Here is a 16,444-nt window from a genome sequence, read left to right on the forward strand (position 1 = left end):
AAAACACACAGAATAATATTTTGCAACATGTATCATTCCAATAAAGTTTTAATTGTTAAAATTACGAGAATGCGGTGATGTCTTAAATGTTATTGTGTTTATCAGTCGCTAGGCCATATATGTATATAATGTGTATGCATCTGACAAGCATCAAAACCAGTTACCAAAATGTGTTCTTGTCTTAGGATACACTTTTTAAATCCGCCTCAGATGATGACTGTTGTATAGAACGGTGCCTGATTTGTTTGAATGGTTCTTAAAAGCATAAAAAATGGATGCGTGTTGTCATTAGTCACATGTCCTCGGAGCCCAGCACCAATGATAACGGATCACTTATGAATTTTGGGTGGACCTGCACGAACCGGGCCAGTTCTGTTCTGAGATGCACGGGAGTTATTATAAATATATTATAAATCTCCTTGAGATGACCTGCTACGTTTGCTAAAATATGAGGCGCGCTGCACAATGACATATCCCATAATGCAACGCGCTCGACTTGACCTTCCATTTCTAGTGCGTTCACTAAGGCAGAAATGCATGCATTTGTGTATATATTATACGTGACTAACAGATACGCGTGTCTCTTCTGGTTAAATATGGAGCACCGCGAGCTCAGCACACTGTGCAGTATGCAGTGCATAGCTAATATTTCCACTCGGCGCGTTTACTTCTCAACTAACTGACGGCCTAAAGTGACCACTTTCATTACAAAATAAGCGGCTGAGAACGCAGAAGGCATTTTTGCCGCTGTATAACGCGTACTTGTTCACGTGTAACATGCATGCGCGCCAGTATCGCGTTCCAGAGCGGCAACAACGGCCATTTAAGCGGCGCGGAAACGTGCAGGCGAGCGGTGCCTCCTTAAATCTCCTAGCGGCGGGCCGCGCATCTCGCGCATTCCACCTTAAAAGCGCTCAACGCGATCAACGCACGCGTACAGTATGTTTCCGTTTTTTTTCTCCTTCTCCAGCGCGCTCGCGCCGCGGCTCGAAAGACTGCGAGCGTCACGTCGAAGGCAACACTGACGCACTTCATCCACTCTTATCAAGCTCGAAGCCCATTAGGAATAATGTCTGAGCCGTACCGCGAATGGATCCTGGGCTCCATAGACTCGCTGAGGTCGAGAAAAGCGCGACCGGACCTGGACAGAATTTGCAGGATGGTAAAAAGACGACACGGCTCGGATTGGGACCGAACCCGGTCAGAACTGGAGAAACTGATAGAGGAGCAAACGGTGCTCAAAGTCAACTATAAAGGCTCGGTTTCGTATCGCAACGCGGCAAAGGTGCTAAGAGGCAGGAGAAAAACCGAGCAGGGCAAGTGTGCTGTGAAACAGCCTTCTCTCGCGGACTGGAGCACCGGCGACAGCGCTCTGGGTCCCGTGGATGAGGATCACATGGAGGATATGGAAGTAAGTGAATCGAGAAGCGGCTGCGCTCCGGCGAAAAACGAGACGCGGAATGCGAAGCGTCGGTGTTTTGTTTTTGGTTTTTTTTTTTCACTAGTTGAAGTGCTCTGGCGCACGCGAACGCAAAAGCAAGTGCAAACGCGCGCACAGAGAGAGAGACGCGCGCGCGCGGACTGGCGCAGACGGGGAGCGGCGCGATCCTCCACGAGCGTCGGGAAATCGCCAACAATGGAAGCGCTCGATCCTGCGAGGTCCAAATCTTTCGGAAGCGAGTTTCCGCGCGAGCGCCGACGATGCGCCGGACGAGTCCGCTAACGTTAACTCAACTTTCGCGATGCGATCCTCGTCAGTTAATCCGAACTCGCTTTTTTGCACGGCGGGGGAAAGTCACCTAAAACATCACGGATCAGCCGACTGACGCATTTCGCCCAAGGAGCGACACCGGAGACAATTGCATTAGCGATTGTTCAGCGCTCCCGCGGGAGACTGTTTTTTTGCGCTTGTGCGCGTCGTGACCGAGTCGATACGACAATTTATAGGGATCGTTGAAGCGCAAGTCGTTAGACGCGCTGCTGGATGATCTTTTATGTCCGTGAACGCGAAGTGCGACCAAAGTCGTCGGCGCGCCTCGCGAACTTGTCGTACTTATTTATCGCGTGTCGATATGTTGGCGTTAGTTTTGGATGTGTTTTAAGGGGGAAAATGTCGGCTTTAGCCACGTTTAACATTGGCTTGCTTTGGGACGCGCTTGTCAGGCAGGCAGCGCGCCTCGGAGAGAAGCGGGGCGGGTTCATGAATATTAACGAGTCTGCGTTGAGCTTCGCCAGTGGCGTGCCTCATTAATATACATGAACTCACCACGCTTCTCTCTCAGGGGCGCTGGCGAACCCGACGTAACTTAATATTAATAAGCCCGCCCGCTTTGTTCTGATACGGCTGAGTTACGTAACTTAATATTCATGAGCCCGCCCGCTTCGTTCTAATGCAGCCGAGGAACGTTACGTAACTTAATATTCATGAGCCCGCCCGCTTCGTTCTGATACGGCTGAGTTACGTAACTTAATATTCATGAGCCCGCTTCGCTCTCGGCGCGCGAGACGGAGTTCAGCGCCCCTCCGTTCAGCAAACTCGCTCAGTAACGTTCCTCGTACGGCGTGATTAAGTTATTTCGATGCGTTTGGACCGTTCCCAACACCGCCGCGCCGACCAAAACGGGGTTCAAAACGTACGAGAGAACGGCCGAAGAGGAGTTTCTGGCTCACTCCCGACTGAATAAACAGCGCGCGCGGCCTTCACGTGAAAGCTCGTGAAGCTCGAGTCGATCGTAATCCAGTTTCGCAGAGCGACGGGTCGAGCACAGTGTAGTCGAAATACGTTCGTTTAAATGTGAAATACTGGTACGTGCTAGTATTTCTATGTTATGAAGTCCCCGTTCAAGCCCCCGTACGCGTGCTAGTAAGTTACTGTAGATGTTTTTCTTCCTCCAGTCATCTGCGTTTGCCATGCTTTTTAGGGAATATATTCCTGGGCTTTTGAACATTTCCATCGTTGTTCAGTGAGCCGGTGGCATAATGGGAGTCTGCCATTAAATAACCGTTTCAGAAAAAACTGTTAAGAAGCAAACAACAGTTTGTGAAAACAAAAATAAATAAAACATCACACGTGGAAAAAAAAAAAACAACAATGCAAAATTTGAAACGCATCACAACCTGGCCCAAGAAAAATGGAGACATTTATGTAAAACATCCTTGTTCATCCGATCCGCATCCATTATAGTTGACTAGTCATTATAGTCATTTTTCATGCGTTCAGTCACTTAACAGTGAAAAACTGAATTTCAGTTTAAAGTATAAATTCACAGAAATGCTGATCTAAAATGAGATGTTCAAACCACGTCCAGAGCAGAGCATTTTTGTGTTAAAAAAAAATCAAAGTAAAAGGCGTTTCATTTACATTTAGGGTCAGTATTATTTTATAACCGCATGTGATTATTTATACGCTAATGTTGGAGGTAACTTAATTTTTTTGGTTTTGAGAGACCAAGGCTGTATTTATTTGGTCATGAAGAAAGCAAAAACAATAATAATTGTAAATACTATTACAATTTAAAATAAAGAATCAATTCCAGTGATGCGAAGCTGATTATCAACGATGAAAGCAGTATATTTTAGAAGAATCTGATTTTTATCGAATGACGAATAGAATGTAATAGCGTTTTTGTAATAGAAATCTTTGCTGTCACTTTCAATGAATTTAATGCATCCCTGATTAATAAAATAAATTGGATCATTTATATGAAGTTCCACTGCGTTTAGTTGAATCCTCATGTGGCATTAGTTTCTATGCGGTACTGGCAGCGATCAAAGCGCCAGCTCAAAAATGATGCTGATGATAATGCTGCTGCGATCTGTTTTTTAGGACGAGATGTCCACCACCGCAGGAATGGACAGCAGTATGGACGAGGAGGGGGACGAGAGCAGTCTGGACGCCATGTGCGCTCAGAGCACCGCTGACTCGGGCATCAGCATGAGTCCCGTCACCAGCAGCAACACCAGTCAGCCCGTTCCCTCACCCGCGTCCTCAAAGAACTCCCCTACCCATGATGCTCTGAGGCAGGACGCCGACAGCGCTTACACTCTACCTGAGCACATGCAGCCAGCAGCACAGCAAGACACAGGTACCCTCGTCCCGTCGGTCGCCTTTTGGGTTAAGCCAAACTAATCAGTTTAAATTGAGACGAATCCAGGCACTTCTTCTGGTCTTAAAAGAGAAGTGCATCAGTGCGCAGAGTTTTAATGTTTATTGAAATAAAGGATTTTTAACATTTTGGATCAGAAGAAGGGCCTCGGACTCTTCAAACCCAGCCGGTGAGGACCTTCCGGGATGGTCAGATAATCGGCGAGCAGTCTCCTATGAACTGTCATTTTTAAAATGTTAATTAATAATAATTAATTAATGCACATATTAATATAGGAAAATAACGTACTTGGGTGAATATATTGGTGGTATCGAGCATTATTAGCACATTTTCTCCCTGGTATACATTGTGTTGAGTAGGGCTGCTCGATATTAAAGAAAAATTGGATAATTTGTTAAATAATGTGTTATTCGATATGTGAGATGATTATGCTTTAAGTTTCTAAAATCATTTAGGTATATAAAAAAAATATATATATATATATATATATATATATATATATATATATATATATATATATATGTATGTGTGTGTATATATATATATATATATATATATATATATATATATATATATATATATATATATATATATATATATATATATATATATATATATATATATATATATGTATATATATATATATGTATATATATATATATATATATATATATATATAGATAGATAGATAGATATATATATATATATATATATATATATATATATATATATATATAGAGAGTAGATAGATAGAGATATATATATATATATATATATAGAGATATATATAGATAGATAGATAACCAATATGGTTACATATTATTTCAGGTAAAATAATCACCACGACTTTTGAAAATGAACAGAAATAAAACAGAAACACAAGCATCCACCAACAATAAAAAATCATTCTGATATTTGATCTTAAGAATGGAAAATAGTGTCTCGCCAAAAGGATCAGTTAAAAATGTGGATGTTTTTGCAGTATAGAAAAATGTGAAATATTGCAAAATATTTTACCAGTGGCCAATGTTTATCTATTTATTTATAAATAAGCTTTTTTTTTTTTTTTATCCTTGTCGCAGATGTTCCAAGATGATTGTGTAACCTTGTTTTTTTTTTATAAATTTTTTTGGAGCTCTCCTACACTTAAGTGACTAATCAAATAATAATCAAGCGGAGGCAGAACAATCTGTCTTAAACATACATCTGAATTCGTCGATCTAGAGACAAACACGCGCACATCTCAGCAAGTTCATGCAGCCGTCAATCTATTCCGATTCATAAATGTTCACGTGCACGTCGTAGTTCATCGCCGACAGTGTTTTTGGATGAAGCGGTGGGGTAGACGTGTAAGAGATTTCTCTGTGCTTGTCAGCCTCAGGATCCGTGGCGCTCGTGCGGCAGCCGGCAGCCATCTGTCCGTCCGCTCTTCAAGTGGAGGAGGGGCCGCTCGGCCCTGATCCGCTGATGTCTCACAGCGGCGTCACAGCGGTAAGCACGTCCGCCCGCGCCTCCGATCGCAGGCACATCTGTCCCGTCCCCCTGCCTCACGTTGAGTCTCTCTGTCCTCAGGACGAGACGCTGGTGTCAGACGCCGTGGCCGATCCTGTCCGGGAGGGTGAGGGTTCCCGCCTGCGCTCTTTCAGTTTCTCACCGTATCTTGTCAGATCACATTTTAATTCGAAACTGTGCTTTCTCAGGCGACACGCGCACCAAGAGCACAACGGAGGAAGAAACCGCTAACGGCGACGGGGCGGATAACGGAAAGTGAGTAAAAGACAACATTTTCTAACTAACGATGGAGCTAAAATGTGGAATGGGCTTTCATCTGTTTTTGGTCATGCTTAGTGACGAGGTAAAGAAAGAAATCGGCCAGGACCCTTTGCTCTGGAGCGTGGCCGATGTGGCCAGTTACTTCACGTCTGCGGGCTTCCCCGAGCAGGCGCTGGCTTTCAGGACGCAGGTGAGGACTTAAAGAGCTTGCGCTTGTCGTGTCTTAACCCAAAGTCTGTTGATCCATTTTTGCGCTTTTTTGTATAATGAAAAATGTACAGATGATTAGGAAGCACACCGGGGAATGCATATCCTGCTTCTCCTTCTTTCTTTTTTTTTTTGTCAGACTGTGCACCCAAAGTATTGATTGAGCTTTTATTTATTTCTTTATTTTTCTCCATTTGAAGCCAAAGCATAAAGAAATACATGAAAAATGATTTTGCCTAGCGAAACATAAATTTCTTTTTTTTTAATACAATACTTAATATACTGCACAGGACATTTCTTTAATTTGTGAAAAACTATTTTAAATTGTTATTTCCAGGCCAGGTGAAATTCTATAGTGAATGTTCATTTTTCTAGTCGTGCTCAGCTCTGAAATATTTATTTACTTCATAAGTGCAATTCATTTTATATTTGGAGTCTTCGAGAATAAGCTTTCTCTATCAAGAGTTGATATAAAAAAAAACGACTTTGAATAAAAAAACAAGACGATACAGCTTCTTGTGCAAGAGAAACTATTAGAAATAGAGGGAAAAAGGTCGATTTATTTGGAATTGAGATGTGTGTATATATCATCTGAAAGCTGAATAAAAAAAAATCTTTTCATTGATGTATGGTTTGTTATAAGATGACTACTGAATGTGTGCAAAAAAAAAAAAAAAAAAAAATTAAGTTCTTAGCAATGCACTTAAGATTGGTTGTGATACAACTTTTATCAATAGACACTACTCGGCCATAAAATCTAAACATCTGCAATCTTATGCTTACTGTTTTTTGTGTGTAATATATTTTAATCTATTCATGTGATCAAAAATGAATTTTCAGTGTCACATGATCATACTAATATGCTGATTTGCTGCTAAAGCAAGTATTATCAATGATGAAAACATCAACGCTGCTGCTTTTTTATATTTCTCGGCGTCTTTCGTAACAACGTAAATGCCTCGACTGTCACTTCTGATGGACTTTCTGTTTAAAAGTATTTACACCTTTTGCATCCGGACTCCCAACAGGAAATAGATGGGAAGTCCTTGCTGCTGATGCAGCGCAGTGACGTGTTGACCGGCCTGTCCATCAGACTCGGCCCTGCTCTGAAGATCTACGAGAATCACGTGAAGGTGCTGCAGAGAAGCCACTTTCAGGACGACAGCCGTCTCTTCTCGTAGTGCTCGTGTTTTCAGCGAAAACGGACTGAAATTCCCCCCGGCCACGAAAGGAGGGGAATAACGTTAACTCTTTAAGACTTGATTTGCACAATCCTCCTCAGCTTATCTTCTCTTCTTCAGCGCGAGGACATGCCGCATGATTCAGCCCTGCAGTCTGTTCTTCTGTTGTGAGTGCGTCCTTCCATCCATCCGTCGAAGGGCTGACGGGACCATTCGTTTTAAAAGTGTTTTGCGTTTCGTTTTTTTTTTTTCTACGGTGGAGCTTTTTATTCACCGGTGTTTCGTCCTACTGTTTTGTTTTTTTTTTTGTCAGAAATGATTTACGGTGTCGCAATATTATATAAACATTGTTCTTGTCCAATTAAATGTGCGATGTTCAGCGATGTTTTACAGCAGTCTTAAAATGGACCTGCAAATTTAGGAAATAAATTCCAGTTTCAGAATCTGAAACTGCATTTGTGGCATCAGTCTTTTCTGTTGTGCATTTAGCCTGCCAAGCAGAGATATGGAGCGAGTTACTGATGTTTTGATTCCAGCACAGCCAGTGCATTTACTCCGAGAGAAGCTTTCATATTGGCATCCACAGTCAGATAGAAAGCATAGTTGATTGTGATTCAAAAAATTTTTTTTTTTTTTTTTTTAGCAAGAAACCAGACTTAATTTCAAATGCATCCTTAGAAATAATAGTTTTTCTTTTTTCAAGTGAAGGAAAAATAAATGATAGATTTATTTATATATTATATATCGCTTTATTTCTAGGTTCTAATTCGGTATCTTTTTATTTCCATATTTTTGCATCATTATATTCATGTATTTGAACGATACGATATACATTTTCAATCTATGACTATTAAAATAGAATGGCTTTTCTTGACAAATACGACGTTTAGAGTGTCTCGTAGTTTACTAGTTATTATGTCATTCGTTTGGGTATATATTAAGACTTGCTTTAAATGTATGCTATAGGATGAAAGGTAGGATGGGGGAGCGCAGAGTGGGATATTCTTTGAACTCCTTCAGGTAGCTGCGATGTTTTCCTTTGGCCCAAACCGTCATCTGTATGAATCCCACCACGGTGAAGAGCAAGACGGGGACGCACTGGGTCATGAGCGTGAAACCGAGCCAAGATCCGAGCTGCAGGAATACAGCAACAGCCTTTAGTGTCTGTCATTTACTCTGAGACCAGCAGGGGTCAGCATTTCGTTACGGGACCCGTTCACACGGGACGCATGCTTGTCAAGGAGGTCTTTAGAGAGCTGCAGGGATGACATTTTTGTAGGCCGAAATCTGGAAATGAGTGCCTATTTTAGCATTTCTGGTTCCATCGTTAAAAGTGTAAGGCGTTTTTAGTGAAATGCTTAATTGCACGTTTTATTACACGGCATAAAATACATAAAACTTTTTTTAAGCGTTTAGCTGAAGCATGCAGTAAAATGGGACTACAGCTAGAGACGGCCTTTGCAGTGTGTAACGTTGAGTGGTTGAAAAGGGTACTGCAGCCCAAATTCAAAAATTAGTTTCTTCCGCTCCCTCCTCCTCCTCAGACGCGACACTCACAGGTTGCCAGATTGAGAAAACAAGCGCAACCGACAATAAAAGGGAAGAGCGTTGCACGGTCAAGTTAATCGGTTGGTCGATCCGTGTTTAAATGCACGTCTTTATAGGTCGGGTATAGTCCGCATTCTCACCCAGTTTGTTCGTTGGCTTACATTGGCTACAAAACGCTGCGTTTTCTGTCAACTGGCAACCAGGGGTTTCAAATGACTATTGAGTAAATCGGCAGTAGGCGGAACAAAACCGGACCTTTCAAAGAAACTAGGCTACACAAACTTATGTTTCCTTAATATGCAGATGGTGTATTTTTTCACTCTTCAGCAGCATCAAAAAACTACATGGGGCTTCTTTAAAGGCCATCACACCAAACAAGCAAACGCCAGTCCGCTTTTACAGCCTCGCTGTGTTTATAATCACGCTCTTTCAAACTATTCTAAAGTATTTTTAATTCATTTAATTATTTGATTTTTAAAAAGACAAATAATAATTGTTGAGGTTTTTCCTGTTGTTGTTTTTTAGCTATTCGGACTCCCATTCACTGCACAGGAACCATTGGTGAGCAAGTGACGATAAATGATAAACCTATCCAAATCTGTGGAAGAAACAAACTCATCTAAATCTTCGATGGCTTGAGGGTGAGTACATATTCATCACAAACTATTCATTTAGTGTTGACACTTAAATCAAACGGCCGTGCTTGCATTTCATCTTATAGCCTACGTTCAGTTTTATTACTTCTGCTATAAATACTTCTGTATTTAGGCTTTCATATTCGTAGAATCTGTTTTCATTTGTGAGGATCAGCACGATGAACTAAACGTGTAAGAACGCCAAACCTTCAGCAAATATTTTCTGCGGTATTCCAAAGGCCTAAGGAGAATCCAAACGGGTTTTTGTCAAGACAACCAGACGGTGTCGGCCTACAAAAAGACATAATCGCAGCAAAACTCTCTAAAGACACTGCGATCGGTCATGGGTCTCACCTCGTATGTGTAGTTTGGGCACGAGACTAGAGCAAATATCCATGTGAAAGGATTTTTGGTTGGATAAGGAATCTTCTTCATCTTGCAGCCTTCATAAAGAGCAATTGGACGTGTTAAGTAAACAAAGCTGACTTCAGGATTGGGATTTATCTAGTAGATCTTACCAGGTAGTTTGAGATTACGCAGAGCCATGTGAATCGAGAAGCTGCCGAGCTGACAGAACTACAAAAATCACAAACCAGGACGTAAAGAACGCTTAACAGACAGATACGTGACCCGTTACCGAAATCAATGCATTCAAAGTGCTTACTAGAAAGATTCCCAAAGCTGCCTTCACCTGCTTCTCCCCGTAATCTGCATGTAAACAGAGCGGCTTTAAGACTAATGATTCAATGCGTTTAACGTGCAATAATAACTGAAGTGATAATAAACATAGTGAAGAGTATTTGAGTGAGCTGGTACGTACATGGAGGTGTGTAGAGAGGGTGATTGATGTAATAAGCCATCCATGCGGCAGAGCACCAGTAATAAGAACAGATCTGGTAAAGAAAGAATCGCACGTGATTCAGTGTTTAATTCATTCATGAAATTCAGCATTTTGCATTTTTATCAACTGTAATGCATGATCTAATCTTCGTAAGGTAAAATGCACATCAACATAAAGACCCCTAAAGACTGTAGTTTTTTCCTCTTTTGGTGCATTTTTTTGATTAAACGTGCATCAGCAGGCATGAATATCGTTTGCATCTGATTGTACAAAAAATATTGTCTGTGAGTCATCAATGTTCATATCTATATATGTGCTTGATGTTTTTAGTCACATTTAAAAGTATAGATGACCTCAAAGCTCCGACCCACATATAATCTATTTCTTTCTTTTTTTAAAAAACAAAATAAATCCTAACATGTATCAATCACACACTGCTGCCTTCTGGGAATATATATATATATATATATATATATATATATATATATATATATATATATATATATATATATATAATATATATATATTTATCATTTGAAAACACTACTCTAAATAAAAATGACACTCAAAAACACAATTGCAAGGTATCCTCACTTTAAAAATGTTGCGAAATGGCATGGTGCCATGGGAGAAGCGATGGACAAACAGCGTCTCCAAGATTCGCTTCACATAGTGGAAGGAATGACACACACAGGCGATACTGTGGAGAGCAGACAGAAGCTCAGTTCAGGTTAATACCGGAAAAATCATCACATAAAAGTGTATTCCTGAGACACATCGATCAAATGTTTTCAACAGAATTCCCAAAATACACTTCTGGGCCAGTCTCTTAACCAGCAGGTCAGCTGTTAGGAGACACTGTTCCCACAGTCTGGACTCAATCCAGCAGACTAAAAGAAAAATCACGGCACGCTTCTTTGTGATACTTACTGCACGACCAAATGTTTACTGGCAGTGAACTCGTACTTGGGAGCGTAGATTAAAGGCAGTCGAAAATAAAACAGCAGATATATGACAAGTGGTCCAATGCACTCGATTAGGAACACCTGCAAACAAACATTCACAAACACGTTTTATTCTCTAAAGTGAAGTGTAGTGCGCACCTCGCATGTGCCGCCGTCATCCCTTCCCCCGTGGGACTGGGCAAAGGGGGCTAACGCATGCAGGAGGTGAACGGGATCAACACCTGTGGAGAAACGGTGCCAGAGAGATTACAAGTTCTGAGAAAGGGGATTGAGTAGCGGTGTGGTGAGAGAAAACAGAACCGGAGGCCCGTGCACTCACTGTACGGCCCCTGAACTGAATTTTACATCCAACCAAACGGCCCGTAACGTTCCAGCGAAAGATCATAATACCAAAGCCGAACTCTGATGAGCCACGTTCAAAGCCATTATAAAATGCTACTAATTGCACAGACGTGACCGCACGTTATTAACTCCTTTTGCTCTCTGGAGCACAAAAGAGGAATGTGGAATGTCCGGGCCGCCCTTTTCCATACAACGTCAAAAAAGATTCAGAAGGCCTTTTGTGTTTTTGGGAAATCTCGTTTTCGATTTTTGGGTCACCTTCAACATTATGTACGGGAACCCGCATATGCTTGGATGCGTTTCTCTCAGCGGTTCTCGACCTGCATATTTGATAGGCCTATGCAAATTTATAAGGCTCGCAAAATAATCAATATCATCGATAATAATCACCGTTTAAATGGGAATATCACAAGTAATCAAACATTTATCTCTAAATCGCTATTGTATTGCATTGCACAATATGTGGTTTGCGCCCAAAATAAAACCTACAGAGCTTTGTCGGCAGTGATAAGCACTGACATGGGTTACGGGCATCCCAAGTTCGAACCCTGTCTCACTCTTTCCCGCTTTGCTTCTTGTCTAATCTGCACTGTTGTATTGTAATAAAAGGCAAAATTGCAAAAATAAAGACTCAGTTTACTCAATTTTACTCACTTTTTGGCCACATAAATATCAGCAGCTGTAACAAATTGCTAATTTTTGCTTGTAATCGACACTGGTTAATATATTGTTACCTCTCTTTTTTTTTTTTAAATGAAAAAAGTGTGAAATTAGTAGCTCTTTCGTTAGAGCAGCTCTGACACAGGAGGCCTTGGAGTAAAGGTTGAGATTCGCTTCTATACGTGATAATTGTTTCAGTTGTTATTTGTGCACCTGCCAAAGCACTCACAGTTCCCCAGGCGATCTGGGCTCCCAAGTCTCTGAAGTAGAAGGTCGCAGTGGTTCCCACCGGCAGCTCCTGAAGGATTTCCTCATCTCTTAAGGGCTTTCCTTCTGAAATCAACAATATATCACAGCGATCACTGTTCTCTATAGTAGCTTAAAAAAGGCTGACTCATTCTGTGTCATAAAACCTACAGGTTAATCTAAACAAATAATTTTTTTATTGCACAATCTTGTCAGTAAAGCAATGCAGAGGTATTTCAGTGAATAACAGTCTTATCTTTGCAGGTTTCAATGAACTGGATCAGAAGGTCATGCAGAGGTCAGTTATATCAACTCTTTCTATCATTAATCCCATCCGAGGCCTTCTGTCTGATTGAAAGCAGAGGTCGCTCTTCCATGACATTTATTTTCACACCACACAGACTGTTACGCATTACCCTGGACTACATTTCCTGTGTTTCATTGCACTGATTGAACTCACCTGCAGTCAATCACACACACACACACTTTATTATTACACCCACTCAGATCCTTCTCAAACTGCTGAGTATTGTTTAGCATTTAGCACTCTCTTAGCACTTAGCACTCTCTCTCTGTCCTAGTTTTTAGTTTAGTCTAGCCTTGTGTTTACCTGTTACCTAACTATCTACCTGTCTTGGATTTCTCTCTTGTCTTGTCGTTCAGACTATGTTTGCACCTGGATTATTGTGTTATCCGATTACCCCTCTTTTCAAGCCCTCTGGATAATGTTTGTCGACCAAAGACCCATGATAATGGGAATATTTGTCTGTCTTTCCCTCAATGTATCTGTTTGCTGGTGTTTCTGACTGTGTTTTCCCCATAAGAGCACGTCCAGTTCATTCGTTAACAGCTCCACTCACGTTCTTCAATAGTACGTTGTTAATAACAACATTAACATTTTACTCATGCATGTCGCTAGGTTTAAAGATGTACTCACTTGGGTCCAGGCATAAAGACTGTCTGGCAGGATACCAGTGTGGATCTGTGAAAATCGAAGCCTGACATGTAAGACTTTGCTACAACCATTATTTCTATGTCATCAACTTATCATCTTCCTTGTAGAAAGCTATTTAAAGAAAGGCTTTGTGGTTTCATAGCATCTGAGCAGAGCTTACTTGATTTGTGAAACAAAGACTTAATGTCCAAAATAGTGGCCGTTGGCTCTACCTGCAGGAGGATAGACAGCTGCTAAATATCCACATTCTGTTTTGCAATTATAATGCATAAACATGCAAATACACGCTATGCATATGCAATATATACAGTGTTCATCTTGCAGTTTTCCGCCTCATGCGGTCATAAATCAGGTTTACTCTATTCTCGACATGCATGTCCAAGCAATGGATCTCACATAGGAATTCCTGGAAGCTCAGAGGAGATTCTCATGTTCCAAAAGCAACACAACTAATGCAGAACCTGCCTGATAGTGACCGCTTTATTATTACAAAGTTACAGCATGTGCATTGGTTGTTCTCGCATTACCGTTAGCTATCTGTCATCTATAACAGCTGCTGATTACAGATGATTTCTGTACTTCTCTGCATTATGTTCAGCCTGACAGGGTAAACACAGTGATTAAATACACTATTTTAATTAAAGACAACATCTACACTCACGGAGGGGGTGGAGAAAACAGCTTAAACCAGCACAAGCTGTTCTTAGCTGGTACTGTCTGGTTTTAGCTGGTCTCCAAGCTGGTGTTCAGTTGAGCTAAGTCAGCTAAGATCCACTTGATCGGCTAAAGAAATGGTTAAAGACCAGTTGTGAACAGGCTGAAAGACCAGCTTAAAACAGCCACCCAGCTTAGATGGGTTTCATCACTTTTTTTTATGCACGAGCACTATATAACGGTTTCTGAAACACATTAAAAAGAACGTACCTTATCCAGAAGCAGTAGTTTTTCCCGGGTTTTGATGTCTAGTATCTCCACCTCGAAGTAAACAATTCGTTTAGCTTTTTTGGGGGGTTTTGGTCTGGGTTTGGCGGGTGCCGATGCTGGTGCAGGAGCTGGTGCGCTTTCACTCTTAGCCCCTTTTGCCTCTAAAGCTAATGCATCCATGATACTTCTTCCAACTTATTGCACACCGTAGGTCTTTTTCACACCCCACACATCTCTCCTAAGTCCTCAAGCCTCAGTTCTTAATAGTAAATCCAAAATCCAGCTCTTTCCGTTGAGCGCAATGCACCCGGGGGAAGAGGGGCGACGGAGCAGGACGGTGTGAGTGAGTGCAGTGTCACTGAAATATCGCCCACCTCTTAACACCTGAGGGGTGGCCATCACAACCACTCCTCCGAAGACGAAATCTGAGAGTCCCAAGACATAATCCGTGGCTTTTCATGAAGCTAAATTTATATGCCTGCTTTGCTGAATACCAGCCCCGTGACCTTGTGGGATTCGGGCCAATCCAGTTGGCCGTGGCTCTTACCTCCACACCCCGTCTCTTTTTGAATTAGGGTTAGGATAGCGTGCATCTGTACAGCAGGAGTGTGTGTCCGGGGGAATATTAATACATCTGCCTTGCAAGCAGAGTCATGCAATGGCTCTGTCAGGACATCTATTTGAGTTTGACCGTGGCTTGGAGTCAATAAATAAGCCACTTCTGAGGTCCCTAGAGGTATTCCCATTAGGTTTGGGCAGGTTGTTTCCGTACAGAAGCCATTTGTGTCTGTCAGCAGTAATTAGATCAAACAAACAGGCAAAGCTATCTGGTATATTTACTGTCTTTAGTTTCCATCAGCTCTTCTAAAACATTGAGCTTTGAGCAATGCAAAGATATATTTTTTGTTATTATTCATTATTTTTATTTTATTTTTTTATATCGCTTTTAGAGCTATTTTTGTAGGTTTAATTTTTTTATTATAGTTATTTTAGTACATTGTTTACAATTATAATTTAATAAAAATTATTTTTATTATGTTTATTAGTTTATTTCAGGTAACATGTTATATATAGAACAGCAGATTATATTTGACAGGTTAATGACACAATTAAAATTTAAATAATCAAAGTGGGGTTTTTTCCCAATAAAAATACATGGGCCCTTTTTTAAGGGAAAAATGCAAATCTAATAGTCAGCACTAAAAATACATCATATCTTATGAAGTTTCCCTGAACTGACAGTGTATCATTGAGAAACGGTTTATCATTAAGTTAAATAAAAAATAAATAATACTGCAATGACTCAAAAAAAATATGTAGGGCTGCAATATATTAGGAAATGTTCCACGTCTATTCTATTCTATTCTTTTTGTTTCTCCCGGGAAAAATTTCAAACCTGTCCAATGAGGTAAAGTAACATTACGAGGTGGCATTTTTGCAAATTCATGTTGTTATTCATACAATTATGAAGGTCCGAAGACATGAAATTCTTGACACGAGTGTGTGTGTTGGGTAAAATCAGTGTTCATTCAAGTATCTTTCATTTGCTGTAATCCTGAAATTTTTAGTAGAAATAAAAATAGACAACGTGTAATGCTCAGATGAAATGTATCAGACAAGTTTAGCGAGAGTGAAGACAGCCTATATTTGCTTGCCTACTTCTACTGCTCCAAATGATCTTGGTGTGCTCACCGTGCATGCTTGGAATCAAACAAGAGCTCATATTACGTTAGTTAGCCTACTACATTTTGATTTAAAGTAATAGCGTGCCCTTGTCTAGACATGAGACTAGAAGAGTGTTACACCATTCTTGGTCTGTTTCCACAATTCACAGCTGAACTAACATTTGAACATTTGAAACATGAGAAATGCACATTTTCAAATCGATGTGTTATAGTGACCCCTTATATAAGTGTATGGTTTAAGTGGCATGTCGAGCTTTTCAGTGGTGGATCATATCATGGTATGTAGTACCCTGGTATTTTTTGAAATACCTTGCAATGTTGTTGTCTGTATAGGTATCACAGCTATTCATTATAAGCACTTTTTTGTATAAGGACT

At 40.8% G+C, this 16,444-nt stretch overlaps 2 protein-coding genes across 3 annotated transcripts; one reads left to right on the forward strand and one right to left on the reverse strand.

Moving 5' to 3' along the window:
- The first annotated feature begins 773 nt into the window (after positions 1-773).
- On the forward strand, positions 774-7,717 carry samd1a (sterile alpha motif domain containing 1a). Its single transcript, XM_043235360.1, has 7 exons — positions 774-1,411; positions 3,827-4,085; positions 5,482-5,597; positions 5,679-5,724; positions 5,807-5,873; positions 5,955-6,069; positions 7,115-7,717. Exons 1-7 carry the CDS (start codon positions 1,070-1,072, stop codon positions 7,265-7,267), a joined length of 1,098 nt encoding a protein of 365 aa, XP_043091295.1. The 5' UTR covers positions 774-1,069; the 3' UTR covers positions 7,268-7,717.
- On the reverse strand, positions 7,507-15,249 carry tecra (trans-2,3-enoyl-CoA reductase a). Of its 2 annotated transcripts, none has more exons than XM_043235362.1 (11): positions 14,384-15,249; positions 13,620-13,671; positions 13,442-13,486; positions 12,488-12,588; positions 11,222-11,337; positions 10,886-10,991; positions 10,271-10,343; positions 10,115-10,158; positions 9,969-10,026; positions 9,805-9,893; positions 7,507-8,401 (listed from the first exon to the last, which is right to left on the reverse strand). In XM_043235362.1, exons 1-11 carry the CDS (start codon positions 14,561-14,563, stop codon positions 8,228-8,230), a joined length of 1,038 nt encoding a protein of 345 aa, XP_043091297.1. In that variant the 5' UTR covers positions 14,564-15,249; the 3' UTR covers positions 7,507-8,227. The 2 variants fall into 2 exon arrangements, with proteins under 2 accessions (XP_043091297.1, XP_043091296.1); XM_043235361.1 differs by having other exon boundaries at positions 12,488-12,591; positions 14,384-15,230.
- Positions 15,250-16,444: the final 1,195 nt, after the last annotated feature.

The sequence above is a fragment of the Puntigrus tetrazona genome, chromosome 3 (assembly GCF_018831695.1).
Source record: "Puntigrus tetrazona isolate hp1 chromosome 3, ASM1883169v1, whole genome shotgun sequence".
Classification (NCBI taxonomy): Eukaryota; Metazoa; Chordata; class Actinopteri; order Cypriniformes; family Cyprinidae; genus Puntigrus; species Puntigrus tetrazona.

Coding starts and splice junctions, on each gene's coding strand:
- tecra (XM_043235361.1), bottom strand. CDS start 14,563: ATGGATGCATTAGCTTTAGAGGCAAAAGGGGCTAAGAGTGAAAGCGCA. Junction 11,338..12,487: donor CCCAGATCGCCTGGGGAACT/GTGAGTGCTTTG, acceptor GTTTGTTTGCAG/GTGTTCCTAATCGAGTGCAT. Junction 10,344..10,885: donor CATTTCGCAACATTTTTAAA/GTGAGGATACCT, acceptor TTTCTTTACCAG/ATCTGTTCTTATTACTGGTG.
- samd1a (XM_043235360.1), top strand. CDS start 1,070: ATGTCTGAGCCGTACCGCGAATGGATCCTGGGCTCCATAGACTCGCTG. Junction 1,412..3,826: donor ATCACATGGAGGATATGGAA/GTAAGTGAATCG, acceptor TCTGTTTTTTAG/GACGAGATGTCCACCACCGC. Junction 5,874..5,954: donor GACGGGGCGGATAACGGAAA/GTGAGTAAAAGA, acceptor GGTCATGCTTAG/TGACGAGGTAAAGAAAGAAA.